Source organism: Sturnira hondurensis, unplaced genomic scaffold (genome assembly GCF_014824575.4).
Source record: "Sturnira hondurensis isolate 20B ecotype Veracruz unplaced genomic scaffold, ASM1482457v3 Scaffold0024230, whole genome shotgun sequence".
Classification (NCBI taxonomy): domain Eukaryota; kingdom Metazoa; phylum Chordata; class Mammalia; order Chiroptera; family Phyllostomidae; genus Sturnira; species Sturnira hondurensis.
The window spans coordinates 99,074-116,366 of record NW_028096861.1 but is presented as its reverse complement, the minus strand read 5'-3'; the positions used below and the strand labels follow the sequence as shown (position 1 = coordinate 116,366).

At 36.3% G+C, this 17,293-nt stretch overlaps 1 protein-coding gene across 1 annotated transcript in view; it reads left to right on the top strand.

The window, feature by feature from the left end:
* The window catches only part of HDX (highly divergent homeobox), a 98,076-nt gene that overhangs the window by 16,909 nt on the left and 63,874 nt on the right, over window positions 1–17,293 (top strand). The window contains exons 2-3 of the mRNA XM_037038337.1: window positions 3,423–3,569; window positions 9,043–10,152. Of these exons, the coding sequence (XP_036894232.1) occupies window positions 3,423–3,569; window positions 9,043–10,152 (1,257 nt within the window). The remainder of the gene's footprint in view (window positions 1–3,422; window positions 3,570–9,042; window positions 10,153–17,293) is intronic.

Genomic DNA, 17,293 nt, shown 5'->3' with positions numbered 1-17,293 from the left:
TGTAATCTGTAACTGGCTCCTGTATGCAGATGGCCGGGAAGGCAGAAGAAAGAGGCAGACCCTATAGATTTGAAGGTAGCAGGCTTCACAAACAAAGGGATTTATTTACTAAGCAAGCAAAATGCACATTCCAGGGACATATTTGGAGATGAAGAGCCTCTTATTCCCCGGGGTCCAGTTCCCGGGTCAGCTGATAGCCATGCCTTCTGATGACTTCCCCTAATAGTGTTGGTTTACTACTCTATACTTAATCAACCTTGGATAAATAAAACTCTGTTAAATAACTTAATTTTTAATAGAAGAATTAATCTACTTTAACATGGAATTAAAAAGTTATGAGGAGGCATCTGCATACATGAACACAATACTCTTTGGTGTTGTGCCTAATTTTTGCACTCTCCAAAATCTTAAAGGATCAAACTCTTATCACATAGAAGGCAGTTATAGGATTAGTCTTTTTTCATGATAATATAATGTATATATTCTTCATTTGAGGGTATTCTTTATCATATTTTTCCCATTACTATTTAGTCCCCTTACACTCCCTCATCCCAGCAATCACCACACTGTTTTCTATGTCTGAGTCCTTTTCTTTTTTGCTCAATCCCTCCACCCCCTAACTTCCCCCATGCCAACAGCTGTTATCCTGGCCTTCATCTGTGAGACTGTATGTTTTGCTTGTTAGTTCAGTTTGTTCATTAGATTCCACATATGAGTGAGATCATATGGTATTTGTCTCTGACTGGCTTATTTCACTTAGCATAATGTTCTCCAGTTCCATCCACACTGTCACAAAGGATAAAATTTTCCTCTTTTTTTATAGATATGTAGTATTCCATTGTGACAAATATCTTGTTTATGAGTGTTTATCTTGTTATTGTGGTAAAGAATGAGCTTGGCATAATTTGCAAGAAAATTAGTAGATTTCTTGAGCAAAGTGCCCTCCCTTCTCTCTCTTTTTGTTGTTGTTCTATTACCATTGTCCCCATATTTCCCCCATTACTCTCCCCTGCCTTCCCCACCTCCCCCTCCCACATTCAATCCTCCCCCTTTTGTCTTTGTCCATGGGTCCTTTATACAGGTGCCTTGATAACCCTTCCTCCTCTTTCCCCTGTTATCCCCCTCTCCCCCACCCCAGTTACTGTCAGTTTGTTTCTACTGAATTTAAGGGTAGAGATGAAATGTTCACAGCACTGTTGACTCTAGAAATCTGTTTAGTACTCATTACCTATATTTGGCTATTGGTATCAGTGAGAAATGACCTTCAGTGGGGTTTGTCTGTTTGTTTTTGCAACCCCGCTTAAGGTTGATTTATTCACATTTTTCTATTGGAAAGGACTACAGCATGTAGTAATCATACAGAAGATCAGTTATTATTAAGTGAAAGACTGTTGACCTCTGATATTATTGGAGCCAAGTGGATTTAGTCCAGCTCTTTTAGGTATTTTGTTCTTTGGCTCATAGTAACTGGTGCTTTGTTCCAACACTTGTTAAGAGCAATTTTTTAAAATTCTTAATCTCTTCCTTTCAGATACCCAAATATTTTATCAGTCATTTGAATGTCGGCATAAACAGAATCCTCAATTGTTTGAATCTGTTACAGGGTACAGCTAACCCTCTTTCACAGATTACAATCTATCCTCCAACCAGTCAGTATGTGTGTGGGGACCCCCAATATATGGACCTGCTGTGTTTTTAAAGGTTCATATATTTGTATAGGTGTAATGGTTGTAGCCAGTCAATAATAAAACATTCCTGTATTAGTAGGGCAGGTATCATCACACTTGGGATCACCCATATCTTGCACCCTATGCTTTTTGTAGAGGTTACAGTCCTGCAGAAAAGGATCAGAGCCATTATCTTGACTATGCATTAGTGAATTAAAGTTTATTCCCCTCCTCAAAACTTATTCCAACATTCCTTGCTTCTAAAATCCATACCAGATGAAGTTTTTCAGGTATTTGATCATCATCTTTTGACTTATCTTGTGACTATAGCTAAACTGTTATTGAAAAGGAACCCCAAATTGCTCTGAAACCTGGTAGCCATAATACTAAATATTGCCATGATGGATACTGTCCTCTGGCCCCAACATCTTTCAAAACTGGTCAGATTGAAAATAAGAGCTTTATATTTGTACATCAGTGTACTTGAATGATATCCCCTTCAGAAAGTTAGGGGATTTACTTGTATCTGAAAGTTCCAGGAAGAAACTTTACTCTCATCCTTTTTGTGCCCTGTTCAGCACTTGATTTTCCTTAATCAGCTCTTTTAATATTAGATAAGATGATGTTTGTATGAGCAAGAAAGAAAATCAGGTGTATAAATGCAAATGATGGATCTATGACTTTTTAATTTCTTTATGAGAATGCTTGGTTATTTAAAGCAAATATTCAGTGAAAAGGAAATTAAATTTTATTTTTATATCATTGTACTTGGTTGTTATATACTAGAATGAATGATTTCTGTTTGGTTGGCTTATAGTGTTTTTTGTTCTTGCTCTTTTCCTAATTTTGAAGAGACACTTTCCTCTGGAAGGGCTTTTTCTTTCTGTCTGCCAACTTTTAGCAATAACACTTTCAGTGTGATAGCTTTTAACAAGGACCTGCAATTGTCTTAATCTAGTTATATTTTTACCTGCCTTTTATTTGTGAGATTAACAGTGTTGTTTTCCCTTAATATTGAACATGTTGCCTATTGATAGGAAGGATAAAGTGTTTTTTAAATTTGTCCTCCTCAATTATGATGGTGTTAATTTAATTACAAGGTTCATAGTTTTTTCCATGAGTTCTTTTTAGTCAAACATATATGATTTTGAATTTTGGTTTGTATACTTTAGTTATTAAAAGTAATTATTTTGGTTAGTATTGCTTAAAGCAATTTTCGCAGTCACTAAACCTTCTTGTTTATTTTTAAACTTTAAAAAGAGGTTTTGTTTTAATATATAAAAAGACCCCCTTATCCCAGAAAAAAAATAAATGCACCCTTTTGTTCCAGAGCACAGCTTCTGGCTATAAGACATATGCCAGATGCCTTGCTTGACAAAGAACAGTGAATGTCTCTGTTGATAATTGACCACTTATGGCTACCACCATCTCTGTCTTTACTAGCCATAAATATTTATTTCACTGAAAGAGCCTTTATTTTCCCCCGTGTACTGACACTACACAGATAAGGGCTTTCATTTTTTGCCTTTAAAGTTGTTACCTTTTCTGAGCAAATTCAATGTGTTTGCATTATGCACAATTTTCAGTAAGAACCTGTTTCCCTGTAGCACATAAATTATTGCCCATTACTGGGGATTAACTGATTTAAAAATAATCTTGCAGCTTTGAAGCACTGAAATTGTTTTTTAAAGCGTGCAAATTCTACACATACCCAATTTTTATTCCAATTTTCAGAGTATCTTCTTTTATTTTTAGATGAATCTACGTTCTGTATTTACTGTAGAGCAACAAAGGATTTTGCAGCGTTATTATGAAAATGGAATGACAAATCAAAGTAAAAATTGCTTTCAGCTCATATTACAGTGTGCACAGGAGACTAAGCTGGACTTCAGTGTAGTCAGGGTAAGTACTGAGGTCTTACACTCTCGAATTTATAGCTCTTCATTACAAGTAATAATTGCTTAACATGAGAAAAATTGTCAGGGCATGAAGTCACTAATTTTATAAACAGCTTTATTTCTCTAATATAAAAATATTAATTTTAAGTACATAGACCTAATTAACTAGTATATATTTACTTCTGTGAATACTTGGAAAAGGCTAAACATTTTTGCATTGTAAACATATCTTTAAACTCCCAGTCCTTTGAATTAATGAGTACCTTTAAAATGAGTTGTTGATCTTATGCTTTCTTTACACCTAGAATTAATATAGATACAACCCTACAAAATTATATCAATAAAACAGGCATTTACCAGGGGATTATTGTGTGTCTAGCATATTTTCTTGTTGTATTTGAATTTTTCATGTTATTATGACTTTAGTATTTTTGTTGCGTTTTTTTTTTAGGAAAATCTAGGCTTTCTTATGAATACTTCTTCTGCCTTTTAAATAAAATGCATGCATTTTAATGAGGTAGTGAATAATGGACAAGAAATCACCAGGGAGGAAATTTTCCTTTATGACTATCATAGTTATTCATCTGTAAAAATCAGAGCTGCCAAACGTTTGTGAAGGCAATGAGAAGGTGATAGAGAGGAGGCAAGAGATAATTTTAACAGAACTAGTCACAAATTTCACTGAGTGCATAGGTCCTTTCATGTTTGTCTGGACATGCTATCAATCCTCCTGGCATGAAACTTTAGGGGTTTAAATATTACCAACTTTCCTACCCTTGTCATTCATTAGATAATTTGGTAAAAAAAGAAAGAGTGTCTCTTTTTGAAGGGTTTTTTACCTTTTGGAGGAATTTTAAAAGGCCCTAAAGATTAAAAAACTTGATAAGTAGAATTGTTTGGGAAATCTATTTTCCTTTTTTTTTTTAAATTCTCAGTGGAGGATATGTTTACTGTTTTGAGAGAGAGAGAAAGGAAGTCAGGGGGGAGGGAGAGAGAGACAGAGACAGAGACAGATTGGTTGTCTCCTGTACACGTCCCACCAGGGATTGAACCCACAACCTAGGTATGTGCCTTGACCAAGAATCGAACCCACAACCTTTTGGTGCAGAGGACAATGCTCAACCAACTAAGCCACTGAGCCAGGGTAGAAACCTGTTTCTTAAAGACTAAATTATATATTCATTTTCTCATAGAGAATTGTGCCACTGATTCTAGGGGGGTGGGAATATCCATGATATATGTTGCTTATTGGCTGAGATGAACCATCATATTCAGGTTTATGTAAGAACTAAAAATAGTTTCTGTTGATAGCTTTAAATTTACTATTTGAAATATCTTTAGTAAAACTCAGAGAAAAATGTTTAGTTGCCTTGGGAAAAGTAATATAAAATGTGTGATATTTCAAGTTGATGTGATTTCATTTTATAAGTACAAACTCATTCCTCCCGTACCTATGATAACTTCTTTCTGTCTTTCTCCTTTTTTCATTTTATTTTACCATTACTTTAAAGTGAAATGCCTTCTTAGCTGCTTTGTAGACTGTGACCATTCATGTTTCTAAGTTGTTATTGCAATCTTCCCTAATAACTTACTTGATTGTTCTTGAATATTGAGACTATTGAAAGACACAGGTTTATATTTATGCTCCAACTGGTGTGAAATCTCAATGAGAATAAAAGAAATAAATTCATAGAATGTAAGTTTCCAATTAAAATGTTATGTAAATTTATAAGGGATTGTGTAAAACATTAATTCTCTGTTATAGGAGAAGTGTAAATTATAAAGAAATTTGGTCTTTCTAATCTGAATTCCAACACAGTTTTGGTGGCTTTTCTAGTCAGATGAGAAGGGAGTTGTTTATAAACTCATCATCATTCCACAATCTCCCGTGCCCCCAGTATTTTGTTTGGTCTGTATGTTCTATTTGAAAGAGACCTTTTATTGTTTTTAATATAATATCTATTGTATCGTACCTCAAAAAAACACTTAAATCTCTTTTACTAAACCTGATCCTAATGTAAACAGAACTTAAAGGGTTAAAATATCCATGCAAAAATAAATACAGTATTGTAATGGAACAGGACAACAAAAAGGAAGGTATAAAAAAGGAAAAGAAGTTTGGAGAAAATGGTTTTCTAAGAGAGAACTGAGCCTGGCTGGTGTAACTCAGTGGATTGAGTGTGGGCTGTGAACCAAAGGGTCACCAGTTTGATTCCCAGTCAGGACACATGCCTATGTTGTGGGCCAGGGTGAATGAGAGGCAACCACACACTGATGTTTCTGTCTCTCTTTCTCCCTCCCTTCCCCTCTATCTAAAAATAAAAATAAATAAAATCTTTTAAAAAAAGAGAGAGAACTGAAATGAATTTTATGGACACTGAGGATTGATGACTCAATATGCAGTATCACTTTGTTAATTCAAAACCTGAATTATCATATCAGTTTTATTTGACCCATTTTTCTCCTTTATCAATGAGGCATTTGTAAAGTGAAATCTTTTATATCCTATGAGCATTAGTAAATTTTGGATTCTGTAACTAAATGCCTTTTCAGAAAATTTTATTCACTTATTTGCTAACCTCAAACAATGAATTTTCTTTATTTTAGACATTTTAATTGGAAAATATTTCTCAGTACATACTTTACTACTTTACTTCAATAGAGAATATTTTAAATAATTAAACCCTTATGTTTTGACTCAGAGTTTTATTATGGAAATCAATTATTATATTGTGCTCACATAATAATACTTACAACATGATAAGGTATATGAGGTGATTTCATCCTTTACTAAAGAACACCGAACTAATTATTTCTTACATCAGTTCTCTTGTGTTTTTTTTCCTTTTCTTCTCTTATTTAGTGAGCAATATATATTTAGTAAACATTCTTAGTTTGGTGATAACAAGGTGCCTCCAAAAGCAATCTCAATCACCAAGGCCCCCTCATATTTGTTATTTCTAATTTGTTATAGATTAGGATACTGGCTTTGGTAAAATTATGCATAGAACAAAATAAAATGGGTTGTAAGGTCAGGGGTTGTGCTTTTAGTAAAACACATGATTCTTGTGACATCTGTATCGGCTGCCCTCTGTGGTTAGATGCTGTGTTTCCTATGCACATGATGTTGTACTAAATTTTACTTTGTGATGGGTACATAATATAAATACCTAGTGAATTATCTAAGTAAATATTTGCATTATAGAAGTAAGCCATCAATTAGCAATGTACTAAGATTACTCTTAAACTTCCTGTATTAAGGTAGGTATGCTGGTATTCTGATGAGAACATGATAGACTGGGGGGTTTTGTTTGTTTGCTTGTTTGTTAATTTGTTTAGAAATATTGCAAAGCTACCCTTGAGATACTGTAGCTCTTGAGTTCAAATTTTGCCAGTTCACTATGCTTTTCTATTTAAAGTTTTTAAATATAATGCTTATATATTTCTATAAAATTATGCCTAATTCCTTTGTAATTTTTCATATCTGAAAAGTGATATCAAAGTAACTTATTTGTAATGCGTGTAAATTTTACCTATTTGAACCATACATTGAAATTATATTTATCCAAAAGCATTTATTTTTACTCATTTCTCTTGAGTATATACTTTACAACATTTTAGATTTTCTCCCCTGCTTCCTTCTGTGACATTTATATTCACTTGTCTCTCTGCTTATAATTCTCACTTCTACTATTTAGTAAGATTAAATGAGAGTTAATTTAAACTTTCTATCTCCTCATGTGAAGCAAAATGGAGCCATCTCAGTTTCTGTAACATTTTCTTTATTACAGACATGTTAATATAAAATGGCCAACAGACATGACCATTTCAGAAACTTCTCACTATAGTGGAAGGAGAATATGCTTTGAGATCAAGGAAAATTGAGTTTGAATCCTTGTGGCAGGTATCCACAAGCCACTTAATATTTCTAAATCTCAGTTTCTTCACTTATTCAATTTGAAAAATAGCACCTAGCAAAGAAGCTGATATATATGTAAACATATAATGGATAAATCTACACATGATAGATTTTATTTATAGTATTACATCAACATTAATATTGTTTATAGTATAAGTAAACATTGAAAATTGGATAATTTTTGTGGTCTTCAAAAACATATTACATAAAAGTTAACCAAATACACCTTGCAGCATGTCTGCACAAAGCTAGTTCACTTAATATTTTTACTTATTTATTTTTAATAATTATTAATAGATTAACATGTTGATAGTTTATAATATGGTGTACATTTTAAAATAATTATAAAGTTTACTAATCACATTATGGAGTATAATATTTCTTATTGCACATTTTAAGAAGAATCATGGTACAACATAATAAGATTATTATAATATATTTTTTGTATAAAAGTACATATTTTGTAATCAAATCCTAAATGCTAACCACTGCTGTTATTTTTTACTAATAATATATTTTCTGTTTATAAAAGCAATACATATTCATGGCATAAAATTTGGTAAGGAAAGAAAAGTGTAAAGAAGAAAATAACTACCATAAATTAAAGACACTGGGAAAAATATTTCTAACTTATGACAAAGTGTTGCTATCTCTTGTAGAAAATTGCTCTTATAAATTAATTTAAAAAACAAATACCCAATATAAAAATGAGTAAAGGAAATGGATAAGCAGTTCCATCAAAGTAATATAGTAACCATAGACATTCTAATTAAAACAGCAATTATATATCCTTTATTAACTCTTTGGCTACAAGACTACAAAAATATAATGCAAAGTATTGGTAAGGGTATGGAGAAACCAAAACTCTTATACATACATTGCAAGGTACTTTGAAAATATAAAAAAATCACATCAATTTTCTTTGTAGAATTACATTCTAACAGACCAATAGCACAATGATTCATGTACAATGATGTATATCACAATATATTTTATAATAATGAATATTTCTAAAAATAATCTAAATATCTAGCAATATTAAATTAACCAAGTTATCAAATATTAATAGAACATTGTTAAACCTGAAGATTTTAAGTATATAAATATATTTATTTAACACTATTGTAAATATTTTTCAGTCATTAACTACCTTTAGTATGCTTCCAATTTTCACCATTAGATGGAAATATATGATGAACATTATTGCATATAAACTCTGTATATATCTATTATCATTTTTAGAATACATTCACAGAAGGAAATTCACTATATCAAAGGATAAAAACATTTTTAAGGTTCTTGCTACAGATTGGATGGGTTTTGAGGACAGGAGCAACAATACAATTCTTTTATGAAAGTTCCTAAATATTTATTAATTGCAAGTCTTTGATCATCTCTGATCTTGTACTTTAGTTATTTTTAACTTTATTATATCTTTTAAAAAATTTATATAGGCTTTGGTCCCCTGACAAATAATAATATAATTTATCACATAAAAATTGTTTTATCTGCTTTTTGTGTTAAGAAATTTTCCATAATCATTTTTTTATTCTTCCAGACGTGGGTTGGCAATAAGAGAAGAAAAATGAGCAGTAAAAGTTCTGAATCAGGAGCAGCAACAACAGGAACTGTTTCTAGTACCCCGTTGGCAGCTCCAGACATTACAGTAAGAAATGTGGTTAATATTGCTCGACCCTCAAGCCAACAGTCTTCCTGGTCATCTGCCAATAATGATGTCATTGTAACTGGAATATACAGTCCAACCAGTTCATTAAGTAAGCAAGGGACAACCAAACATACAAATACACAAATTACAGAAGCACATAAAATCCCCATCCAGAAAACAGCCAGTAAAAATGATGCTGAGTTTCAGCTGCACATTCCTGTTCAAAGACAAGTAGCACACTGTAAAAATGCCTCTCTGCTCTTAGGTGAAAAAACAATTATTTTGTCAAGACAGACAAGTGTTCTAAATGCTGGAAACTCAGTATACACCAAGAAAAACTATGGAAGCTCTTCAGTGCAAGGCCCTGAGATTACGGTACCTCAAAAGCCATCTGTGTGCCACCGACCTTGCAAAATTGAACCAGCTGGAATTCAAAGGCCATATAAGCCTGAACACACAAATCTAGCATCACATAACTTAAGTGGGCAAAAGCCACCTATTAGAGATCCTTACTGTAGAACGCAAAACTTGGAAATCCGTGAAGTATTTTCTTTGGCAGTCAGTGATTACCCCCAGAGAATTCTTGGAGGAAATACACCACAGAAGTCTAGTTCAGCAGAGGGAACTTGTTTGTCCATTGCAATGGAGACTGGAGATGCTGATGATGAGTATGCCAGAGAGGAAGAGTTGGCACTGATGGGAGCACAGGTACCAGGCTACTCAAGATTTTATGAAAGTTGCAGTTCCCTTCGAGGTGAGAACCAAAGTACAGCTTTGCCAGGACCAGGAAGAAACATGCCAAATTCACAAATGGTGAATATTAGAGACTTCTCAGACAATGTACTGTATCAAAACAGAGACTACCATTTGATACCACGGACCTCATTACATACAGCATCTACTACAATTTACAGTAATACAAATCCATCACGGAGTAATTTTTCTTCACATTTTGCATCATCAAACCAATTGAGGTTATCACAAAACCAAAATAATTATCAGGTAATGTGTAAGTTTATTTATAAAGTTTTTAAAATCATTGCTTGGTATAAAACATGGTGTTGGTATCCAGTTATACCTGGGACCTGGGTCTCTTAACTCATATTTTGAAGTCATTTGAGATTTTTTTTGCTCCAACATGGTGGTTTGGGGTCATTTCCTTGAAGAAGCTTATGCTTTGTTTGTTTGTTTTTTAATAGTGGCAAGTTTTTCTTTGTGGAAGATAATCATTTTTTATATGGCAGCTTTCTCCTGATATTTAACACAATTTTGATCAGGAAATAGTAGCCTATGGGAAGCAAAACATTTGCCACCACTGAAATAGAATTAAATTGGCTAGGTTTATCCCCTTGAACATAGATTATTCCTGTAATAATTTTTACTTGCCATGGGAAGAGATGTCACTAGATGAATGCTGTTTTCCCTGGGTACATTGCCAGGGAAGTCAATCATTTCTCTAGGTGATGATGGCTGAGAAGTCAGAGCACACAGTAACTCAGCCAACTCCTTTTTTATAAAAGGAAAAAGCTTACTATTAAAAAAAGGACATGTTTTGCTCAAACATTAAATAGAACAATTAGCCCTGGCTGGTGTAGCTCAGTGGATTGAGCATGGGCCTGTGAACCAGAGGATCACGGTTCGATTCCCAGTCAGGGCACATGCCTGGGTTGCAGGCCAGTTCCTAGCAGGGGACCAATGAGAGGCAACCATACATTGATATTTCTCTCCTTCTCTCCTTCCCTTCCCCTCTAAAAATACATAAACAAATTTAATAATAAATAGAACAATTAATCAAATAGTCTTTTTAAAAACGTGTGTAGGAAAAAGACACATTCAGAGTAAAAAAATTAAAGCAATTTCAAATCTGTGCAAAAATGTGTCATTTCTTTACTGTTTAACATATTCAATTATTTACATATGCTTCAAATATTCTCCAGAGTGATGCATAAGCCTACCTTAAGACATCTTTTAAGGTTATAGATCTTCCCTGAAAAATTTGATTCAGAAAATTTGAATAGCAGAGCATGGATATTCACCATTTTTCTTGCTGGACTCTTTAATTTGTTCAAACACAGTATTTAAGTTTTATCTGGGTTTAAGATGCTTGCAGGCTATTCTCAATTACAATAAGAAATAACCTTACCTTTACTCTTTCCATCTTATAACTCCTTACTTCAAAATGATAAGCAATAACAGATTATGGAAAGTAACCCTCTAGCACTTAGTCCTAACCAAAAAGGACTCCATCATCATAATTAGTATCATTTCTCATTGAGAGTCTAATGATTTTCATGTATTTGCTGTTTCCTAAAGCATGCTTAAACTAAAATGGAATCACAGCATAAATATCCTCCCAACACCCCTTTTCTTTTTTTTTAATATAATTTTTATTTAATTCTTGTTCAAGTACAGGTTTCTGTCTTATATTCCCAACCCTGCCCGCCCCCCACCCCATGCTCCCCGCCTCCCTCCCCTTTCCACCCCCCATCCTTAGTTATTGTCCATGTGTCTTTTATACTTGTTCATGTGAGTCCATTCCCTTTTCCCCTATGATTCTCTCCCCTCTCCCCTCTGGGCCCTGACAGCCTGTTCCATATTTGAGTGTCATTGGTTGTATTATGCTTGCTTGTTTGGTTTGTTTAGATTCCTGTTAATGGTGAGATCATATGATATTTGTCTTTCACCGCCTGGCTTATTTCGCTCAGCATAATGCTTTCCAGTTCCATCCATGATGTTGCAAAGGGTAGTAGTTCCTTCTTCCTTTCTGCAGCATAGAATTCCATTGTGTAAATGTACCATAGTTTTTTGATCCAGTCATTTACTGATGGGCATCTAGGCTGCTTCCAACTCTTGGCTATCGTAAATTGTGCTGCTATGAACATCGGGGTGCATAGGTTCTTTTGGATTGGTGTTTCAGGGTTCTTAGGATATACTCCCAAGAGTGGAATTGCTGGGTCAAAAGGTACGTTCATTTTTAGTTTTCTTAGAAAATTCCATACATTTTTCCATAGTGGTTGTACCAGTCTGCAATCCCACCAACAGTGAACTAGAGTCCCCTTTTCCCCACAACCTCTCCAGCACTTGTTGTTTGTTTCTTTGTTTATGATAGCCATTCTGACTGGTGTAAAGTGGTATCTCATTGCGGTTTTAATTTGCGTCTCTCTGATAGCTAGTGATATCGAGCATCTTTTCATGTGTCTCTGGATTCTCTGTATGTCCTCCTTGGAGAAATGTCTGTTCAAGTCCTCTGCCCAACACCCCTTTTCATTCCCTAGTTTTTTTGTATTTTTATGCCTGCAGTGTTGTTTTAAATAATAGTAATAACAATCACATTTAGCATTTGTTGAAGGTTTTACACATACCAGGTACCACCAGTCACTTTCTATACCTGATCTCACTTAATTTCCATATGATCTAGACATACAGGCATTTAATCCATGTTTCAATAACTTGTTCAGAAGGCTCACATAGGCAGTATGTGGCAGAACCAAGATGCAACTCAGAAACATTGTTTCGCCTTTACCATACACCCTAAAAATGTCAACTGTATTAAAGTATTTGGAGGTCTGAGCGTGTAACATTTAATTTTTAATTTTTCAGAAGCTGACTGCTCCTCTAAGGATAATTTAACCTAAAGTTATGCCTTTTTATAGTCTCCATATTTTCCTGACAGAACTTTTAAAGGGACTCAAGTTGTTTTATATAAAAGAACTTTTTAAATGGAATAAAATTTAGCAAGGTTTTTTTGAATGGTAATCATTTTAAAGAAAGAAAGTTTGACATAACAATTTAGAGCATGGGCTTATTTAATCTAGACTCTGCCACTTTCTACTTATGTGATCTCAAGCAAGTGATGTAACCTCTCTGTGTGACAGTTTTCTCATTTGCATAATATAGTTAATGATACCTACTTTTCAGAAATACTATATGATGAAATGGCACAATCTGTGTGAGGCTCCTTGTATGTTCCCTGGTATATAAATTTTCTTGTACTTACATTCTCTTGGTTATAAACTTAATAAAATTATGCTAGTCTAGGTCTTCTTTACATTCCATTTCAAGTAAAATATCTTAGAGCCTACAATATCACAGGGTAGTTGAGGAAAAATTCCTTTATATTATACCAGACCTCCAGCAACTTCACTTGAGACAATATGGTAGAGATTGTTTGCAGAGAACCCTTGGGGCATCATTTGCCCTTTCTTTCAATTAATCTTTGAAGAAAGCAAGGCAGCCCAGGGAACTGTACTCCATGAGGATTAGCATCTTAGTGTATTTGGGTTACTATAACAAAAATACCATAGACTGAGTAGCTTAAACAACAAACATTATTTCTCGCAGTTATGGAGGCTGAGAAGTTTGAGATCAAGGGGCTGGCAGATTGTGTCTGGTGAGATTCTGCTTCCTAATGCACAGAAGGCCATCTTTTCACTGTGTCCTTATATGGCAGGAGTAAGGGGGCCTCTCTTACAATAGCACCAATCCCATTCATGAAGGCTCTGTTCTTATGACATAAGCATCTCCTACAAGTCCAACCTCAAAATACCATCACATTGGGGATTAGCTTTCAATATATGAATATGGCTGGGATACAAGCATTCAGTTTATGTTAGTTATCCTCCAAGATTTTAATGACACTCATTACCAAGTTGTATAACTGTAACATCAGAACTTAAAAAAATGGAACCTATGGTCGTCTTGGGAGCTTTCTAGCTCTGAAACTGGAAGCAAACAAGCAATTCTATTTAGTTTCTGACCCTGGGACTATGTAACACAGATATCTGCCTCTTCGTTCTGTTACACCTGGTAACTTCAAACTATTCCTGGAGGAGAGTCTAGTTTCAAGCTAAGTGAATGAGTCCAAACTCAGGGAATCCTAAGGGATACTAAAAGGTTGAAATCAGCTCTGTTTTGCAGCCACTTGGGAATATAATGTTGTAATAAGGGTTATTATTACTGCTGTAATGAAACTGTCAGGAGGCGACTATCAAAATACCATAGCTCAGTTCTTTTTCAAAAACTCCAGGCTAACCTCACTCCTTTGAGGGTAAATTGCAACCATATTGGTCTCCAAAGTGCTGTTCCACTCTTCATAACGTTGGTGTCAGTGCACTATCATAGTGTTTTCATGATTAAAGATAATGATGATAATCATCTATGTGAAGATATAAGAATACTTTAAAGATAAGTGCTGCAAGATTTTTTTGTTGCAGTTATTATGTGGCTTAAAAATTAATTGCATTCCCATCTTTCATGAACGTCATAGAGATTTAGGAGTTAATAAAAACAGAGCACTTTGAGCTTTCTTTAAAAGATACTTTATAACTACAATGTGTGTATCTCTATTAGTGAAAGTGCTTTGGTAGTGCCTTCCAACTTCCATCAGTATTTGTGAAAGTTTAAGATGTATAGAAACTTATCTGCCTCGCAGCCGGCACTTTGCGAACTCCTTGCCTGCCCCCAGTGGCCACAGCTCCACACTCTCCCAGCCCCAGTGCTTCCGTGGGGCAGCAGGGTACCACAATGCACAGTGATGGAGGTGTGCAGACGCCAGGGGTGACTGCAGGCGGAGGTGGGAGCTGAGGCAGAGCCAGGAGGTGAGACAGAGCCACGCCGGCCTGTTCCAGCCATCAGCTGAACTCCTTGCTGCACGCAGGGACTGAACCTACTGTGCAGCCATGGCCGCCCCACCACCACCTCCAACGCTGCCATGCTTCCTGCTCACTTGAGGCCCCACTGGCCACCAGGCGGGGAGGCAAGTCGGCCTAGTACTTGCAAGAGCTGAACCAGATCCTCGCAGTACAGCAAGAGCTGCTGGCTCGCTGGGGGCAGCGTATCCAGGAGCTGGAGCTCCAGTGGCCCAGCTGAGCCATGAGAGCGGTAGCCTTCTAGAGCTGCACCTGGGGCACCTGGGCGCGTGCACCCTGCTCCCTTACCGGAACCCGGGTCCTCAGCCTCTCAGCACCAGCCCAGAGGTCAGTGGGCTCCGCCACAAGCAACTTTAGCTAAGGATTTACCTGTTTAAGAAAATAATTTTGCCAAGACCTCCGGCCAAGATGGAGGTGTAGGTGGAAATACTGTACCTTCTTGGACAACCAAATTTAAGGACAACAAAGATTTAGGAACAAAAACACATCCAGAACAGACAGAAAATTGAATTGTACCAAAGTCCAACGACAACCAACCATTCATCCCGACTGGTAAGAGGGGCAGGGTCAGAGGCCGGTAGAGAGGGGTCCTGGCAGGAAAAGGTAGTGGTTAGTGGACACGGGCGGGCATGGGACAAAATGAGCAAACCCAGAAAGGTGCACAAGGTGGCTGGCTGACCACAGACACACATTTTTGCGCCAATAAGCCAGGCAAAAAAAAAAAAAAGGGCAGTGAGACAGACCGTGCAACCCAGGGCCCCAACACAGGGAAATGAAGCCTAAAAGCACTGATTGGAAAAACTTTCCAGGGTTGAGGTGCTGGGAGAGGGTCCCAGCCACCCAGGAGAGCTCACTGGAGGGACCCACAGGGTCCTAGAATGTACACAAGCCCACCCACCTGGGAACCAGCACCAGAAGGGCCCAGTTTGCTTGGGGGAAGTGGCAGAGGGGACCGAAATCCGAGAGCGGAACAAATGCCAACAATCCTTCTCTGACCCCATCCCCAGTTGCAACCCAGCGACTGGGTTGCCCCACCCTGGTGAACACCTAAGCCTCCACCCCTCATATGTAACAGGCGCAACCAGACCAAAACATTATGGCTGAAGCAGAAGAACAGCTCAAAGCCCCAGAGCCAGTACTTCTAAGTGACAAAGAGATAGCCAACCTATCAGAGGCAAAGTTCAAAACACTGGTGATCAGGATGCTCATAGAACTCATTGATGTTAGTCACAAATTAGATGAAAAAAAATGAAGGCTTCACTAAGTGAAATGAAGCAAAATGCACAGGGAACCAATAGTGATGGAAATGAATCTGGGACTCAAATCAATGGAGTGGACCAGAAGGAAGAAAGAAACATCCAACCAGAAAAGAAGGAAGAAGCAAGAATTCAAAAAAATGAAGAGAGGCTTACAAACCTCCAGGACATCTTTATATGTTCCGACATCTGAATTGTAGGGGTACTGGAAGGAGAAGAGGAAGAACAACAAGTGGAAAACTTATTTGAACAAGTAATAACGAAGAACTTCCCCAATCTGGCAAAGGAAATAGACTTCCAGGAAGTCCAGGAAGCTCAGAGTCCCAAAGAAGTTGGATCCAAGGAGGAACACACCATAAGGCACATCATATCTACATACCTGAGATTAAAAATGCAGGAGAGAATTCTAGAAGAAGCAAGAGATAAGGGGACAGTCACCTACAAAGGAGTTCCCATCAGACTGTCAGCTGATTTCTCCAAAGAGACCTTACAGGCAAGAAGGGGCTGGAAAGAAGTATTCCAAGTCATGAAATCCAAAGACCTACATCCAACATTGCTCTATCCAGCAAAGCTTTCATTTAGAGTGGAAGGGCAGCTAAAGAGCTTCTCAGATAAGGTCAAGTTCAAGGAGCTCATCATCACCAAGCCCTTATTATGTGAAATGTTAAAGGGACTTATCTAAGAAAAAGAAGGTAAAAATATGAACAGTGAAAGGACAGCAAAGTTACAGTCATTAACAACCACACCTAAAACAAAAGCAAACTAGCTAGATCAGGAGGGAAGCCACAGAAATGGTGATCGCATGGAAGGTTAGCAATAGGGGAGTGTGAGGAGGAGAAGGGAGGAGAAGGTACAGAGAATAGGTAGCATAGACAGTAGGTAGAATATAGACGGGGAGGACAAGAGTAGTATGGGAAATGTAGAAGCTAAAGAACTTGTGTCACATGGACATGAACTAAAGGGGGCGAATATGGAGGAAGGGGGTGTGCAGGGTGGAGGGGAATGAAGGGGGGAAATGTGGCAACTGTAATGGCATTATCAATAAAATATATTTAAAAAAGATTTATAGAAACTTTAAACATCATGGCATTCTAAACTAATACAAATGCTATTTTGATTTGAGGAAAGTGAGGGTCAGTAACATTCAATAACTCTCAGGCAAAAATTAAACTTCAAAAAAGTTAACAGTAATCTCTGTTGAATGGCTTTAGTTAGCAGAGATGATTTTTACACAACTTT